This window comes from Peromyscus californicus, unplaced genomic scaffold, assembly GCF_007827085.1.
Source record: "Peromyscus californicus insignis strain IS unplaced genomic scaffold, ASM782708v3 Scaffold_22__1_contigs__length_63687245, whole genome shotgun sequence".
Classification (NCBI taxonomy): Eukaryota; Metazoa; Chordata; class Mammalia; order Rodentia; family Cricetidae; genus Peromyscus; species Peromyscus californicus.
The window spans coordinates 60948698-60964191 of record NW_026294525.1 but is presented as its reverse complement, the minus strand read 5'-3'; the positions used below and the strand labels follow the sequence as shown (position 1 = coordinate 60964191).

At 45.7% G+C, this 15494-nt stretch overlaps 1 protein-coding gene across 1 annotated transcript in view; it reads left to right on the top strand.

Annotated features, from left to right (window-relative positions):
• LOC128118689 (uncharacterized) overlaps positions 1 to 7686 on the top strand; it is a 193972-nt gene extending 186286 nt beyond the window's left edge. The window contains 3 exon segments of the mRNA XM_052751515.1: positions 3332 to 3459; positions 5445 to 5566; positions 5652 to 7686. Coding sequence (XP_052607475.1) covers positions 3332 to 3459; positions 5445 to 5566; positions 5652 to 5697 — 296 coding nt within the window. The 3' untranslated portion in view covers positions 5698 to 7686.
• The last annotated feature ends 7808 nt before the right edge of the window (positions 7687 to 15494 follow it).

The following is a 15494-nucleotide window of genomic DNA, read 5'->3' as shown; positions in this document are numbered from 1 at the left end:
GCAACAGCTGAGGAAGGTCATGGAGGAGAGAGAGCCTTCCGAGTCAGGGTCCAAGGATGCAGACATTCTCAGCAGCAGAGGTCAGGAAGCAGCCGCAGGGAACGTGACTGTGTGGCTGGTATTCCGGAGAAAGAGTAAGGCTGGAGAGTATGGGGGAGGCATGCTAGGATTTTGGCCAACAAAGAAGAGATTAAAAAGAAGGAAAACAAAGTTTTGGGTTGTTTTAGTTAGAACTTAGAAAAGCAGACAGGCTGAGTGTGAAGATTTATAAGAACTGCACTGGGGGCGCGGTCGCTGGTGTGTGTAAGTAGACAGGTCTTCCTACGGAGGTAAGGATTCCTACTGTCTACTTAGCATGTCTGTCCTGAAGGGTGGCCTTCTGGCCAGCTGGCTGACAGACCCATTAAGTTTAATTCTTAAGGGAAAAGACAATACAGCGTATACTTTGGGGTAGCTTTAGAATGGCATTTCTCCAGCCATGGATGGAGGAAGAACTCAGGTCCTATTGTTTTGACCAGGGGGAAGTATTTTCCTCTACTTGGGCCTCAGCAAAGCCCATCACCTTCTCACATGGTGACTGAAATCTTAAGGATGGACAAAACTGATTACAAGATGCGATCCATTTTCAGTGGCCTCCAAGCCTCCTAATGTCATCCAGCTACCTAGCAAAGTGAAGCCTCACGAGAGCTTTGGAAGAGCTAACTTGGCCCCGGACTCCCTCTCTGGCTTCAGCTCCCTGTTTCCTATGCTGTCTTTCCCTCCCTGAGTGTGATTCAGCAAGGCTGGACAGTTGAGCGCCCATCCACCTCACCTGCCCCTCCCCACCTCAACCGCCCCTCCCCACCACACCCACTCTCCCTCCTCACCTCACCCACCCCTCCCCACCTCACCCACCCTCCCCATCACACCCACTCTCCCTCCCCACTTCACCCACCCCTCCCCACCAGACCCATTCCTCCCCACCTCACCCACCCTCCCCACCACACCCACTCTCCCTCCCCACCTCACCCACCCCTCCCCACCAGACCCACCCCTCCCCACCAGACCCATCCCTCCCCACCTCACCCACCCTCCTCATCTCCTGATCATGGATTTTGATCCTCTAGAACTATGAACCAAATCAATCTCTCTTCTTTACAGTGTTAGCCTGCCTCTAGTATTTTATTCTAGCCACGGAAACTAGACTAATCACAGTGTCCCTTTCCCTTCCTGGGCCGTCCCAGTGGACAGGACCCCTTCTACTCCACCTTCTCAGGAGTCTGAGCAGTCCCTTCCTTCCTGTCTCCACACTCGTATTTCCTGTTGGTTGAGGATCCTGGATGACAGTTCTCTAGGGTGTATCATCCAGAAGGTACCTTGCAACTAACAATTGTGTACCCATCATGTATGAGTCAAGACCATAAAATCTACTGAAATAGAAGCCTTCATTGAAGCTGGGTTGACGGCTGTGATCCTGGCCTACAGCCCCAGGGCTCAGGGTGTCCCAGCACCGAAGGCAGGAAGGACCGAGAGTGAGATCAGGCCAATCTGAGCCACACAAAACAACAGCCAAACAAACTTGAGAAAACCACCTCTCGGGACCAGACATTTCTTCTGCTACTAGCCAGCCTCTTCCTGCTCATAGTCAAGCTTCTTAAAAGACTTACCTGTAATCACTCTTGTTCCCTTTACCTAATTCACTCTACAGCTCACATCCATCAGGGAGGGGGGACAGGGACACACAGAGAGAACACTGTGGTTGCTAATTTTAACGGTTTAGAGACACTTTCTAATCGACTACTGTGAGTCTTCTACCAGAGGGATTCCAGACAGCTCGTGAGTTGCCATTCTCAATGTGCGACTTCTACTTCATGGGTTAAAATGGCTGCTTAAGCTTTCCAGCCAACAGGAAGTAAGAAAACTAAGCGTTCACTGCTCTCTTAAAGGGCACTTCCTGAAAGTTACCTAGGACCCTCTGGAGTCTATCTCATTAGCTGACGTTTAGCCCAGAAGACTAGAGTATCTAGCTTTTACTGCAGGACACTGAATGTATGACAAAATGTTGGGGGCTCTATTACTAGCAAAGGAAGGCATTTAGGGACCAAGTACAGGTCTCTGCCATGTCACCAACCATCTGCTTTTTAACCACCACCTCTTCACTGCCACTGATCTTGCCAGCTCACAGAGTCCGGTGTCTCTATGTGGACGGGCATTGCCGAGCTCTCATTATTTCCCTCAGCAGTACCCTCCTCCGCAGTATTTGAAGCAGATGATCTCGTACTTCCAAGCTGCCTTTTCTGCTTGCTTTCATGCCATCGACTCTTGGGGCAGTCCTCTAGCCAACCTCTAACGAACAGAGTCGTTCAGACCCGTGTCTGACCTCTTCTCACATTGTTACTGAGTGACGAGAGCCCCAGATCCCATGGCTTTGATCCTTCTTTGCCGAGTCTACATCTGCAGCTCAAAACTGTCCTCTGGGGCTGGAAAGATGGCTCAGTGGTTAAGGGCACTGGCTGTTACTCCAGAGGACCTGGGGTTCAATTCCCAGCACCCATATGGCAGCTCATAACTGCCTGTAACTCCAGTTTCAGGGGATCCGATACCTTCACACAGACATCCATACAGAAAAAACACGAATGCACACGAAATAAATAAATTATATTAAAAAACAAACAAACTGTCCTCTGTGCCCTAGACCCGAATATCCAAGGTCTACTGGCTGACTGCCTCTGCTCCAGTCTCTGGGTTACATGTTCAACAGGTGAATTAGGATCCATCTTCAACTCCTTCCCCGATCTGACTCCTTTGGGAGAAAGGTGTTGTCTCAGCAAATGGTATTGACAAATAACCCATTGAGCTGGGCAGTGGTGGTGCACACCTTTAATCCCAGCCCTCGGGAGGCAGAGGCAGGTGGATCTCTGTGAGTTCGAGGCCAGCCTGGGCTACAGAGTGAGTTCCAGGAAAGGCTCCAAAGCTACACAGAGAAACCCTGTCTCGAAAAACAAAAACAAAAACAAAAACAAAAAAAAAAAGAAAAAAAAAAAACGACACACACACACACACACAAAAAAAAACAGTTATCTGAGTCAGAACCTGAATGCTATTCTTCCTTATCTGTGAGTCTGGTTAACCACATCCTATTAATGAGAATAAACCTCGGTCTACTCACATTTACCTCTCAGAGATCAAATCTCCCATGATCTCCTTTTCTCTCGGTCAGGTCATCCCCTGGCAAAAAAGTGGCATCTTCACTTAAACTAAATGTTTAAGTTCTAAAAGTTTATAAGTTACATCTGGCTCTGTACACTGCAACCAGAGATCTACTTTATTTTCTTTATTTGTTTCTTTTTAGGGTTTCTATCCCAGACCCACTGCTCCCTAAACTCTGCGTCAGCATTATCCAGATGTTCTCACCACCGTTTTCCAAGGACTGATCTTCTGGGCAGTAAAGTGACAGGAAGGATTCAAAGACCGAAGACTGTGAGTGATGCTAAGCTTGCGTAGACACAGGGAACAATGAAGTCGTGTACACCCGGTGTTACAAGTCTAGGGTGATTTCAAGCTTACATGAGAAAAATTCTACATCCGAATGTTAGCTAGGTAGTTTGGATCTGTTTTACACAGTTCTAGTGTTGAAATAAGACCAAGGGCACCTTCTGGATTATAACTCACTCAATGGCTCTGGGAATCAGTACCAGACAGAGCCTTGCTGTATTCTCTTTGAGTTTCTTCTTTAATCATCTACAGTAATTATTAGTATCCCCCTGCCTCCATCTTTTATTTATTGATTGATTGGTTTGGCATGTGTATGTCCTATACATATCTGCGCATGTTCCAGCACGTGTGTATGGAGGTCAGGGGACAAGCTGAAGGAGTCAGTTCTTTCTCTCTTTCCACCACATTGGTTCAGGCCATCAAGCTTGGCAATGAGCACCTTTACCTGCTGAGTCCTCTCATGGGTCCCCAGACTTTCCTTGTGTTGTGTGGATTGACAGAGCGATTCTGCAACTGGCGGTCTAGTTCTGGATGGAAGTCCATTGCAGCATTTAAAACATACAGTGAAGGAAGGGTAGGAAGAAGGTGGGAGTCAGTGAGGCCTTACCCAATGAGAGCCATGCTACTGTGAGCCATGCTACTGTGGTTACCACTCCACTCCACTCCTCAGTCTGTGCAGTCATCTTTCCCTAAAATGTGAAATTCTAGTAGTTGTCCTTCAATGTTCACAAGGAGTTGGTTCCAGGACCCTCATGGGTCCCAAAGTCCACCGGTGCTTCAGTCCCTTACATAAAATAGTGTAGCATTTGCATATGATCTACACACCATCTCCTATATACTTTAAATCACCCCTTGATTACTTATAATATTTAAACAATGTAAATAATTGTTACATCACTTAGGGAATGTTGATAGAGAAAAAGTCTGTACATGCAGTACAAAATGGATCTGCTTCGAATATTTTTGATCTGTGGTTGGTTGAGTCCAGGAATACAGCATGGAGAAAAACCAGTATATTTGTTATTTTTGTAAAGGCCTTTTACAAAAGAGAAGATCGTTGTGTGTTTAGGAAAATGAGACATTTCACGATTCAGCCTGTCTTCATGTCACTTCTGAAAGCTCTGAGTACTTTGGGGGTGTCACGCTGGTCATAGCCCTTGTGGTTCAAGAGGCTGAGCAGCTAAGTGCATCAATGGAGACCCACTGTGTGTGAGAAACCCGGCAGGACAATAGACTAGGGCTAATTGTTGGTTGGCTATTGCCAAATAAACCCTACTAAGATACTAAGATGAACCACTGAATAAACTAAATACCCGACGGTGAAGTATCTTGTGGTTCCATGAGCACGGGTACAGTAGGGATCCCCAAGCAGAAAACGAGGGCAGGCCACAGAGAGAGTGAGCTTGAGCCTCTTCAAGCCTCCCTGTGGTGTGACTTCCTAAACAGGGGTAGGAGACAGGGCAGAGAAACACGGACGGGCGGGGGTGTGCACATGACAGCAGTATATACACAGACGAGTCTCTGAAATCACATGCAGTGCTGACACAAAGACAGAATGCTAAGGAGTGTGCCGGTTGTTCCAGGCTGGCACGTCTTCTCTTCCTCACCTGGAATGCCTTTCACTGGTGGACTCGTCCTTGACCAGTTCCCTTTATGACGAGAAGGGCCACGGCAGGCTGCCTCCAGACAGAAGCAGCGATGTTAGCCTCAGCGCCCCTCACTATGTTATAAGAACCCTTCGCCAGCAGGGCAGTGGTGGCGCACGCCTTTAATTCCAGCCCTGGGGTGGTGGTGGGGTTTGCAGAGACAGGCAGATCTCTGTGAGTTTGAGGCCAGCCCGATTTACAGAGCAAGTTCCAGGACAGCCAGAGCTACACAGAGAGACCTTGACTCAAAAAAAATAAAAAAATAAAAAAATAAAAATCCTTTGCCAACTTAAAAAAAATAGCCTTATCAACTTGATATTACAGGTACCAATTAAGCACAAAAAAAGGACTGATGAGGGTTTTCTACCCAATGTGGCAGAAAATGTTCAACTTACAACTTTTCAAGTCCAAACAGCTCCATCCGGGATTTCATTCAGACCTGACAGGTAATCTTTTTGTGTACGTCTATTTATTTCTGTGTGCATTTAGATGGATAAAGATGACTTCAGCTCTATTAACCTTTTCATCTAGCTTTTCTTCTAGGCATGTGGCAGACAATATTGAAGAACTGAGATGAATTCATCTCAAGTGTCCAGATGAAGCCAGATTTGGTCCCAGATCTGAAAACATTCACACACTGGTTTGCGTCCTACAAGCTCTTTCCGGTTCCTGGCTGTCCAACTGTCTCTCGGCTTCAGTTTTGAGTAACAAGGTAGACAGGGTGGTCCAAGACAGAGGGCCTTGATGCTGAGCTGTCATCCTTACTAAGAAGTGAAGACCCAGGCTTGGGCTGGCTCGTTTGCTAAGAGTGCTGGCCACTCTTAGGACCCCTGTTCAGTTCCAGCTCCCACATGACAGCTCACAGTTATCTGTAACTCTAGTTCCAGGGGAACTGATGCCCTCTTCTGGCCTCTATGGGTACTGGTCATGCAGGTGGTACACATACATACATGTAGGCAAACATACACATAAAATAAAAATAAATCTTTACATGTTATTAAAAACATTACAGTTCAATAAAAATTCATTCAAACAAATTTCAAAGCATTTTTTTATTTTACTTAAATGTATCATCCTTTCTTAAGTCTTTTTATTTCTTCCTGCAAATGCTAAAACTCTTAACTTTATACAACTTTTTATAAAAAGAAGATTTATTTTATTTTATGTGTATGAGTGTTTTGCATGCATGTATGTATGAGCACATTCATGCCTGGTACCAGAAAAGTGAGAAGAGGTCATCAGATTCCCTGGGACTGAAGTCGTAGATGGCTGGGGGTCTAGGAATCAAACCTGGGTCCTCTGCAAGGGAAGTGCTCTTAACCACTGAGCTAATTCTCCAGTCCACTTTAGTAAAGTCTTAATCCAATGCCTTTCCTTGTTCAGACTAGAAAATCTATCTTGGGTAAGAGATGAATGGGTCAAAATAGACCAAAGAAATGTATTTACATGTGTGTCTATACATTGCCATAGTCGGATCTTAAATGTCTCCCAAAGGCCCACTATGCTGATAAGATTTTTGGCAAGCTGACTCATGCTAGTGTCATTTGGAACAAGGGACAAACAATTGAAGAACTGCCTCCATTGGATTAGCCTATGGGCATATCAATAGGGCATTGTCTTGATTAACGATGGATGTGGGAGAATCTAAGCCCATTGTGAGCAGTGCCACCCCTCAGGAGGTGGTCCTGGATTGTGTAAAAGAGCAGGCTGAGCAAGCCATGGGAAGCTAACCAGTAACCAGTATTCCTCTGATTTAAGTTCCTGCCTTGACTTCCCTCAAGGAAGGTCTGTAACCTGTAAGCCAATAAATGGCTTCTTCCCCAAGTTATTTTAGTCAGCGCTTTAACAAAACACCAGAGAGGCAAACTAAGGCGGCCGCTCTCTAGGGAACTGAAGTGAAGGCTACCCATTTTCTACTCTGTCAAAAACATAATTAAAAATGGATGAATTTGTACAGGCTTCGAAGGAGCAGAGGGTAACAGAGGAAAAGTTCCAACAACTTGTAGCAGGGTGACCACAAGAGTGTGTTTCAGGCTCCTTCAAAGATGGGTGCAGTTGCTGAAGAGATTAGCATCAATAATAGCATCAATAAAAAGAAGCTACATGGCTAGCCATATATGTGGACGCTTGGTCACTGGGAAGCAGAACTCTGAAAGGATTTGGATTAGGTGGTGTGGCCTTGTGGAGCATGCCACCATACTTCCGGCCATGATGAGAATGGACTAAGCCTCTGAAGCTGTAAGTCAGCCCCAATAAAAGCTTTCCTTTACAGGGGTTACCATGTCATGGTGTCTCTTCACAGCAGCAGAGTTCTGACTAAGACAGTGGTGAGGCTGACTAAGCATTCACGTGTTGCTTCTATGTGAGTGATATGGATCTAAACTAGGTCCTCCCACTTGCTCTTGTACAGTGCTCACCTGTAATCCCAATGCCACGAGGAGGGGACAGGAAGATCCCAGGAACTCGCGGGTCAGCCAGTCTAGGCAATCAGTGAAGGTCCAAACTCACTGAGAGATCCTGTCTCAAAAAATAAGTGGAGAACAATTGAAAAAGACATCTGAGATTGACCTCTGGCCTCCATACATACACAAACATGCACATAACACACACACACACACACACACACACACACACACACACACACACACACACACACACAGAAGCAGTACTATGGAATGTCATGAAGAGACACCATGACCACGGCAGCTCTTATAAAGGAAAGTATTTGCCGGGCGGTGGTGGCGCACGCCTTTAATCCCAGCACTCGGGAGGCAGAGCCAGGCGGATCTCTGTGAGTTCGAGGCCAGCCTGGTCTCCAAAGCGAGTTCCAGGAAAGGCGCAAAGCTACACAGAGAAACCCTGTCTCGAAAAACCAAAAAAAAAAAAAAAAAAAAAAAAAAAAGGAAAGTATTTAACTGGGGCTGGCTTACAGTTTCAGAAATTTAGTCCATTGTCATCATGGCAGGGAGCAGGGCAGCGTGCAGGCAGATGTGGTGGTGGAGAAGTAGCTGAGAGTTCTACATCCAGATCCGTAGACAGCAGGAACAGAGCAACTCTGGGCTTGGCATGGGCTTCTGAAATCTCAAAGCCCATCCCCAATGACACACTTCCTCCAACAAGGCCACATCTCCTAATCCTTTCAAATCGTGCCACTCTACGGTGACCAAACCTCCAAATCTATGAGCCTATGGAAGCCATTCTCATTCAAACCACCACAAAGATGAATAAAGCAATCGCAGGTACTTGGTAGTGCTGGCAGAAACATGGGCAAGGGGGGCGATTCTTATTCAGAATATGCCCCTATGTTAGTGAAGGAAAATTTCTGGCCCCTTCTTAATGAAAAAAAAAAAAAAAGTCTAATGTAATCAGCCTGCTGCCAGACACACAGTTGTCTCTCGTGGAGTTGATACCTACTTGGTAAACTCCAGGCAAATGAGAGACTGCCTCAAAAAACCACTAGAACAGACATGAAGCAGATGTGCACATCTGTAATTCCAGTTCTCCTACAGTGAAATGGGAAATGGAGACAGGAGAACTTGCAGGCAAGTTAGAGGTGTCAAAGATGGGCTAGATGATACCCTGACTGGTTAGCTATGCATAACTCTTGCCCACTGCTTCAACCTAAACCTCATGCCAAGACCCCGGAGATGGGCTTTGGGCAGGGAGGTATCACTGCATCTGTTCCTCTTCCCAATGTGGCCACACTGAATAAATCTCCCTTTTACTATTGCTTGCTCAACTGCCTTAAAGACAGGTGGCCAAACCCAGCTTACTGGGCCTATCAGGGTCCAGGCCTTTTCTCTTAATTACTGATAACATCAGTTACAGCAACAACAAAAATGTACCTAATACAGAAAATTGGTACCAAAAGTGGGATTGTTGTTTTAAGAAACCTGACTGTGATTCTTGGGCCTTCAACTGTTTTGTGGGAGGAATGTTGAAGTTTGGAGCTGTGGGCTACAGAAGCCCAGAAGGCTGTCAGCACAGATTAAGGGGTGAATTCTGGTGGGGGATTGGAAAACCAGAGTACAGATGGAAATGAATACAGTAACGCCTGGGCTCATGAGGTTTTAGAGGGGAACAAGGACTCTTTTGGGAACTGAGCTAGAAGTCATTCATTATCCTTCTGGAATAGAATAAGACGGCATTCTGCCTATGTCCTGAATAATTCAATGAGGCTGAATTCAAAAGTAATGGACTAAGTAATTGTCTTAGTTTTTGTTCTACTTGCTGTGAAGAAACATCATGACCAAGGCAACTTATAAAAGAAAGCATTTAATTGGAGATTGCTTACAGTTTCAGAGGGTGAGTCCATGACCATCATGGTGTGGGGGGCATGGCTGCAGGAAGGCAGGCATGGTGCTGGAGCAGTACCTGAGAGCTTACATCTGATTCACAAGCAGCAGGCAGGGGTGTGTATGTGTATGTGTGTGTGTGTGTGTGTGTGTGTGTGTGTGTGTGTGTGTGTGTGTGCGTGTGCTGGGCCTGACGTAAGCTTTTGAAACCTTAATGCCCACCCCGAGTGACATACCTCCTCCTCCAACAAGGCCACACCTCCTACTCCTTCCTAAACAGTCCACCAGCTGCTAACTAAACATTCAAAATATGCGCCTGTGAGGGATATTCTTATACAAACCACTACAGCTGTTAAGCAAAGGGAATTTCAAAACAGCCTAACACCTAGGCTGTCAAATAGAATATGAAAAATATATAGTTTGTCAAGGAAAGGGGTATGACCAAATATAAAGATGCAAGTAAGTTTGGTACAGAAAGAGCAGCTGTATTACTCAAGAGATTAGTGCCATAAAAGAAATCTTGCGTTCTGCACTGGGACAACAGGAATGGAGCTCTAAAAGCAAGACCCCCTCCTCCCATGAAGACTCCATTTTGTGAAAATGCAAATTCATTTGAAAGGAGAGAACTTGATATAAGCACGTTGTTGAAGGAGTTCCCTGCCGGAAAGTGACCTAGGTTGAGATCATTACAGCTGTAGTAGAAAGAGGCCAGACTACATCTCAAATTTGTGCAGAGCTTAGCAGCACTGTCCACGGCAGCGGTTTTAAAGACAAGCAAAATGCAAATGATGTGGTACATGAAAGCCCACACCAATGTTCGAGGAAGCTGCTGAGGCCAGGCAATGCCTGCGAAGGCTAGATGACCAGCATGGGGACCAAGAAGCCATTGAGTGAAGCTGTTAAGATGAAGCTTAAGCCGGGTGGTGGCACACGCCTTTAATCCCAGCACTCAGGAGGCAGAGGCAGGCGGATCTCTGTGAGTTTGAGGCCAACCTGGGCTACAGAGTGAGTTCCAGGACAGGCTCCAAAGCTACAGAGAAACCCTGTCTCGAAAAACCAAAAAAAAAAAAAAGATGAAGCTTAAGCTGCAAGAGACCTGTTTTAGTTTCCTGTTACTGTGATAAAAAATTAACCAAAAGCAACTGGAGGAGAGGACTGGACCTACAACTTTAGGGTCACAGCCCATCATTAAGAAAAGGCAAGGCAGCCGGGCGGTGGTGGCGCATGCCTTTAATCCCAGCACTCAGGAGGCAGAGGCAGGAGGATCTCTGTGAGTTCGAGGCCAGCCTGGTCTACAGAGTGAGTTCCAGGAAAGGCGCAAAGTTACACAGAGAAACCCTGTCTCGAAAAACCAAAAAAAAAAAAAAAGAAAAAAAAAAAAAAGAAAAGGCAAGGCATAAACCTGACGTGTAAACCACGGGGGAATATTGCTTGCTGACTTTCTCACAGGTCCATGCTTATTTAGCTTTCTTAGACAGCCAGGACCATCGGCCCAGGGAATGGTGCTGCTCACAGTGGGCTGGGCCATCCTACATCAATTAAGACAGTCTCCCACAGATATGCCTACAGACCAATCTGATCTGGGCAGTTTCTCAATTGAGACTCCCTTCTTAGTGACTCTAGGTTGTATCAAGATGACAATTAAAGCTAAGGAGGACAAGACTTGGTGATACTGGAGATACACAGCAATTTCCTCTGACTTAAAACATTCCATGGTGGAATGAGCCTCCCTAAGACACAAGAAGTTCCAACTTGATCTGTTTTATACTAGAGCATTGGTTCTCAACCTGTGTGTCGTGACCCCTTTGGGAGTCGAACAACCCTTTCACAGGGGTTGCATGGCAGATATTCTGAATATATCAGATATTTACAATTCATAATAGTAGCAAAGTTACAGTCATAAAGTAGCAATGAAAATAATCTTAAAGGTTGGGGGTCACCACAACATGAGAAATTGTATTAAAGGGTTGCAGCATGAGGAAAGGTTAAGAGAGGCTCTCAGCAAACAGGAAATAACTTAAGTCTCATTGAGTTCCTGAAACTTACAGGATTCACACACATCACCTGACCCCCACCAAGGCTGTAAGTAGTATTGTGGAGAAGGGAGGCTCTCCAACCTGTCAGCTGTCTGCACATCACACAGGGCTCTAGGATGGCAGCTTTTGTGAGTCAGCACCCAAGCTGGAGTTGGCTGTTCGGTGATGCAGCTGTGTTTGAGCCATCTATGGTCACACTCTAACCCATCACCAATTCTCCTGTAAATAACCCCCCAATTCAGCTTCTCCAAGGTGAACTTTGACGTAATCAACACCGTCTGGGGTGAATAGGCCTTTGTTCACATCTACCTAAGAAGCCTCACGGCACAAGGTGCCTAGACATGCACCAAAGAAAGCTACAGGATGGAGTGGGGATGGGCCGAAAGAGGCTACATGTACTGCAGTTGCCAGATTGGAAGGAAGCAGAGCTACTCACGCCCACTGGAGCCCAGATGTCATCAGCAGCTCCAGACACTGAGCATGGAGCTGCAGTCTTTCCCTGCTGAGTTTGTCTTGCTTTGGTCAAGTCTATCCTTGCTGTCCTCCTATTTCTCCCCTTTGGGATGTGAGTGTTTACTGTGCCGGTGTGTATTAGAAGTGTGTGTCGGGTTTTGATTTTACAGGGCTCATCAAAGAGTCTGAGAACAGACTTTATTAAAGAGAGTATTCATACTGTAAAGACCATAGGACATTTGAGGTTGGACTGCATTCATCTCACTTTACGGGATACCCATGAGCTTATGAGGGAGGGCCAAGGGTGGAATGTAATGGTTTATTGACAAGTAGTTTGTGACCGTTAACTTTCTGTCAACCTGACTGGACTTTAGAATTACCTAAGAGACATACGGAGGTTCCAAAGAGATTAAGGAGGGAAGACCCACTTAAGTTTGAAAAGGCAGCATGAGCCAGGAACGGCAGTGTACACCACCATCATGTAATCTCAGTGCTCAGGAGTCTTAATTTCATGCCAGAGCTACAAAGTGAGATCCTGTCTCAAACCTGCCACCTTCCTACCACCCCCCAAAGGAAGAAAATCTAATGTGTTTCTGTATTCCCTTTTCTGCTTTCTGATTGGATAACTAGACAGTTCCCGCTGCCACACCTTCCCTACCATCCCAAGGTGTGATCTACCAGATAACTGGACAGTTCCCGCTGCCACACCTTCCTACCATCCCAAGGTGTGATCTACCAGATAACTGGACCGTTCCCGCTGCCACACCTTCCTACCATCCCAAGGTGTGATCTACCAGATAACTGGACAGTTCCCGCTGCCACACCTTCCTACCATCCCAAGGTGTGATCTACCAGATAACTGGACAGTTCCCGCTGCCACACCTTTCTACCATCCCTACAAATTGCTTCTGTCAGCTGTTCACAGCAATAAAAAAATCAATACACATGCACTTCTGAATTACTTGAATAGCTGAAAGTTAAAACGTAAGACTTCTCTCTCTTGAGACAGGATCTGATGAGCCCAGGCTACTCAAGTCACTGTACAGAGGCTGGCTTGAACTCCTGATCCACTGCCTCTACCTCCCAAGTAGTCAGAGGAGAGAACATTGGGCTCTCTCTTGAACTTTTGCTGTTATCAAAACCAAGTGAGACTATATCTATTCTCCCCCTCCCTCCCTCCCTCCCTCTCTCTCTCCCTCCCTCCCCCCCCCCCTCTCTCTCTCTCACACACACACACACACACACACACACACACACCCTAAGAAAGTGGCCAAAACATATGAAAGAGTGGTTTTCAGAGAACTCTTAGAGAAGCTGTGTCTGTAGAGACTAAGCACTGTGGAGACTGGAATGGTGCAGGTCCGCAGGTTAATTACCTGTCTTGGCCTAGCTCGAATCCTCTGAAGAGCCACTCTGAGCCCACCTGTGCTGGAAAATCCTGTGACTAATAACCTTTCGGTATCTATTAACTTAGCAGACCACTGGCTTCCACCAACCCCAAAGCTAAGAATGTCGCCACACAGCATCTACAGAAAAACTTCTCCCATCTCACTGTGCCCACCTCTCTGATGGAGCCACTGCTGAGCTTTAAACTTCCCTTGATTATGAACTTCTTTGTTCTATAAAACTTCTTAAAACCACTTCCACATTGGATCACGGAATTTGGGGTAAGCTAAATCTGTGTTTCCAGGCCATGGTCACTCAAACTGGCTCCAAACTTAAGATGACAGTTGTGGTGTTTGCATACATCAGGTAGTGGACAAAACAAGAGCCAGCCTCCTGTCCTTAATTTCTGGGGAGCCCAGGTAGAAAGCAGAGGACCTGCAAGGTGAAGAGGCAGAGATAAAGCAAGCTTCTGAGGCTCCCATGGCGGCAGACCAGAGGGAGCTGAAGTGATACCAAACATGCTTCCGAAGAACAATTATAAAAATAGGAACACGAAAACATCCTGAACCTCCCAACTTACATCTGGCATCCAATAAAAATTTATTAAGCATGCATCCAAACCTGAAACCACAACCCACAGTGTGGGCAGAAAAGTCAACGGAAAGTGACCCAGATGTTGGTTGGCATTAGCAATGCTATGCAGACGTTAAAAAATTACTCTAATTAAAACCCCACACAACTATAAAAACAACTTACTATGTAGAGAAACACACACACATATCACATTAATACCAGAAAATGCTATGGAACTTAAAGAGACAATTTTAATTATTCTAGTATGGAACACAATGGGCTGTGGATCCATTTCTAGCAACCTCTATAAAACTAGAGTCTTCAGCCGGGCGGTGGTGGCGCAGGCCTTTAATCCCAGCACTCGGGAGGCAGAGACAGGCAGATCTTTGTGAGTTCGAGGCCAGCTTGGTCTACAGAGCGAGATCCAGGAAAGGCACAAAGCTACACAGAGAAACCCTGTGTCGAAAAACCAAAAAACAAAACAAAAACAAAAACCTAGTCTTCATCAAGGCAGAGGGTGTGGACCCCCACCAAAGGTTGGACATCTTCCAATGATGAAAACGCAGACCCAAACAGCTCAACAGATCTCCAAACACAAGCAACAAGGAAAGCTGCAGCAGCCCCCAACCATCCATTTGCTCACACCCAGCAACAGAGGCAAACATGTAAGAACAAACGATGCTAACAGACTTGTCATCATGTCCTATGATGTCCTTTTCACGTGAAAAGACAATGGATCAAACATTCATAAATGTGTATGGCAAAAAAATAGCAACCTTGGGTCCCATATTCAAATTTCCTAAAAAAGCAAAGTAAATGACTACCCATCATCTATAATGAATATGGTTTTTGCATTTGTATTAGGAAAACAAAATACAAATTAAGAGGCAAGATACATAAAAGGTGGATTTACCAACAGCTACAGTAACAAAAACTCCAACATTACTAAATTTTAAAAAACCCAGCCCCCAAGGGCTATCTATAATGAGCACAGGCAATGGAGGAAACACACAAAACCTACTTCACTCTCTATTATTAGTCTCAGTGTTTTAGGAAGGGAAGCTATAAAGTTTTATGTAATTACCAAATGATAAGGCTAACATGGAACTGAAGGCCTCATTTCTAAGGCAAATTATTAAATCTATCCTTCTATCCAGCCTTGCAAGGGAGTAGTGAATAACCTCAGTGCAATGTAAGTGATCAAATACAGACGCTTTTGCACATGATCCAACAGAACCGGACTACATATGGCTTGACACTCTAAACAGAAGCCCAGTGTCCTTTCACAAAGGCTCTGAAGGGCAGGGCAGGGCAGGGCAGGGCAGGATGTGGCTAGCAGGAGGGCTCAGTCCCTGAAACCAGAAAGGGAAAGGAGAACTGACACCACAGAACGTGTCCTCTCACCTGCTCTCTCATCCACTCTTGGTTAAGGTGAGCTTGGGGTGGGGCCCTTCTGTCCTCTGTCCAGCTATCACTGCTCAGGTTCTGTTCTCTACTGACCGATTCATACCCTTTAGTTACCATCTACTAAGAAACAGGAGGCAACCCAGCCTCAAATGGACAGGTAAGGCAAATACACGTGTTAAATTTTATAATCAAAACACGACACTTTTGACCAATACAGAGACTAA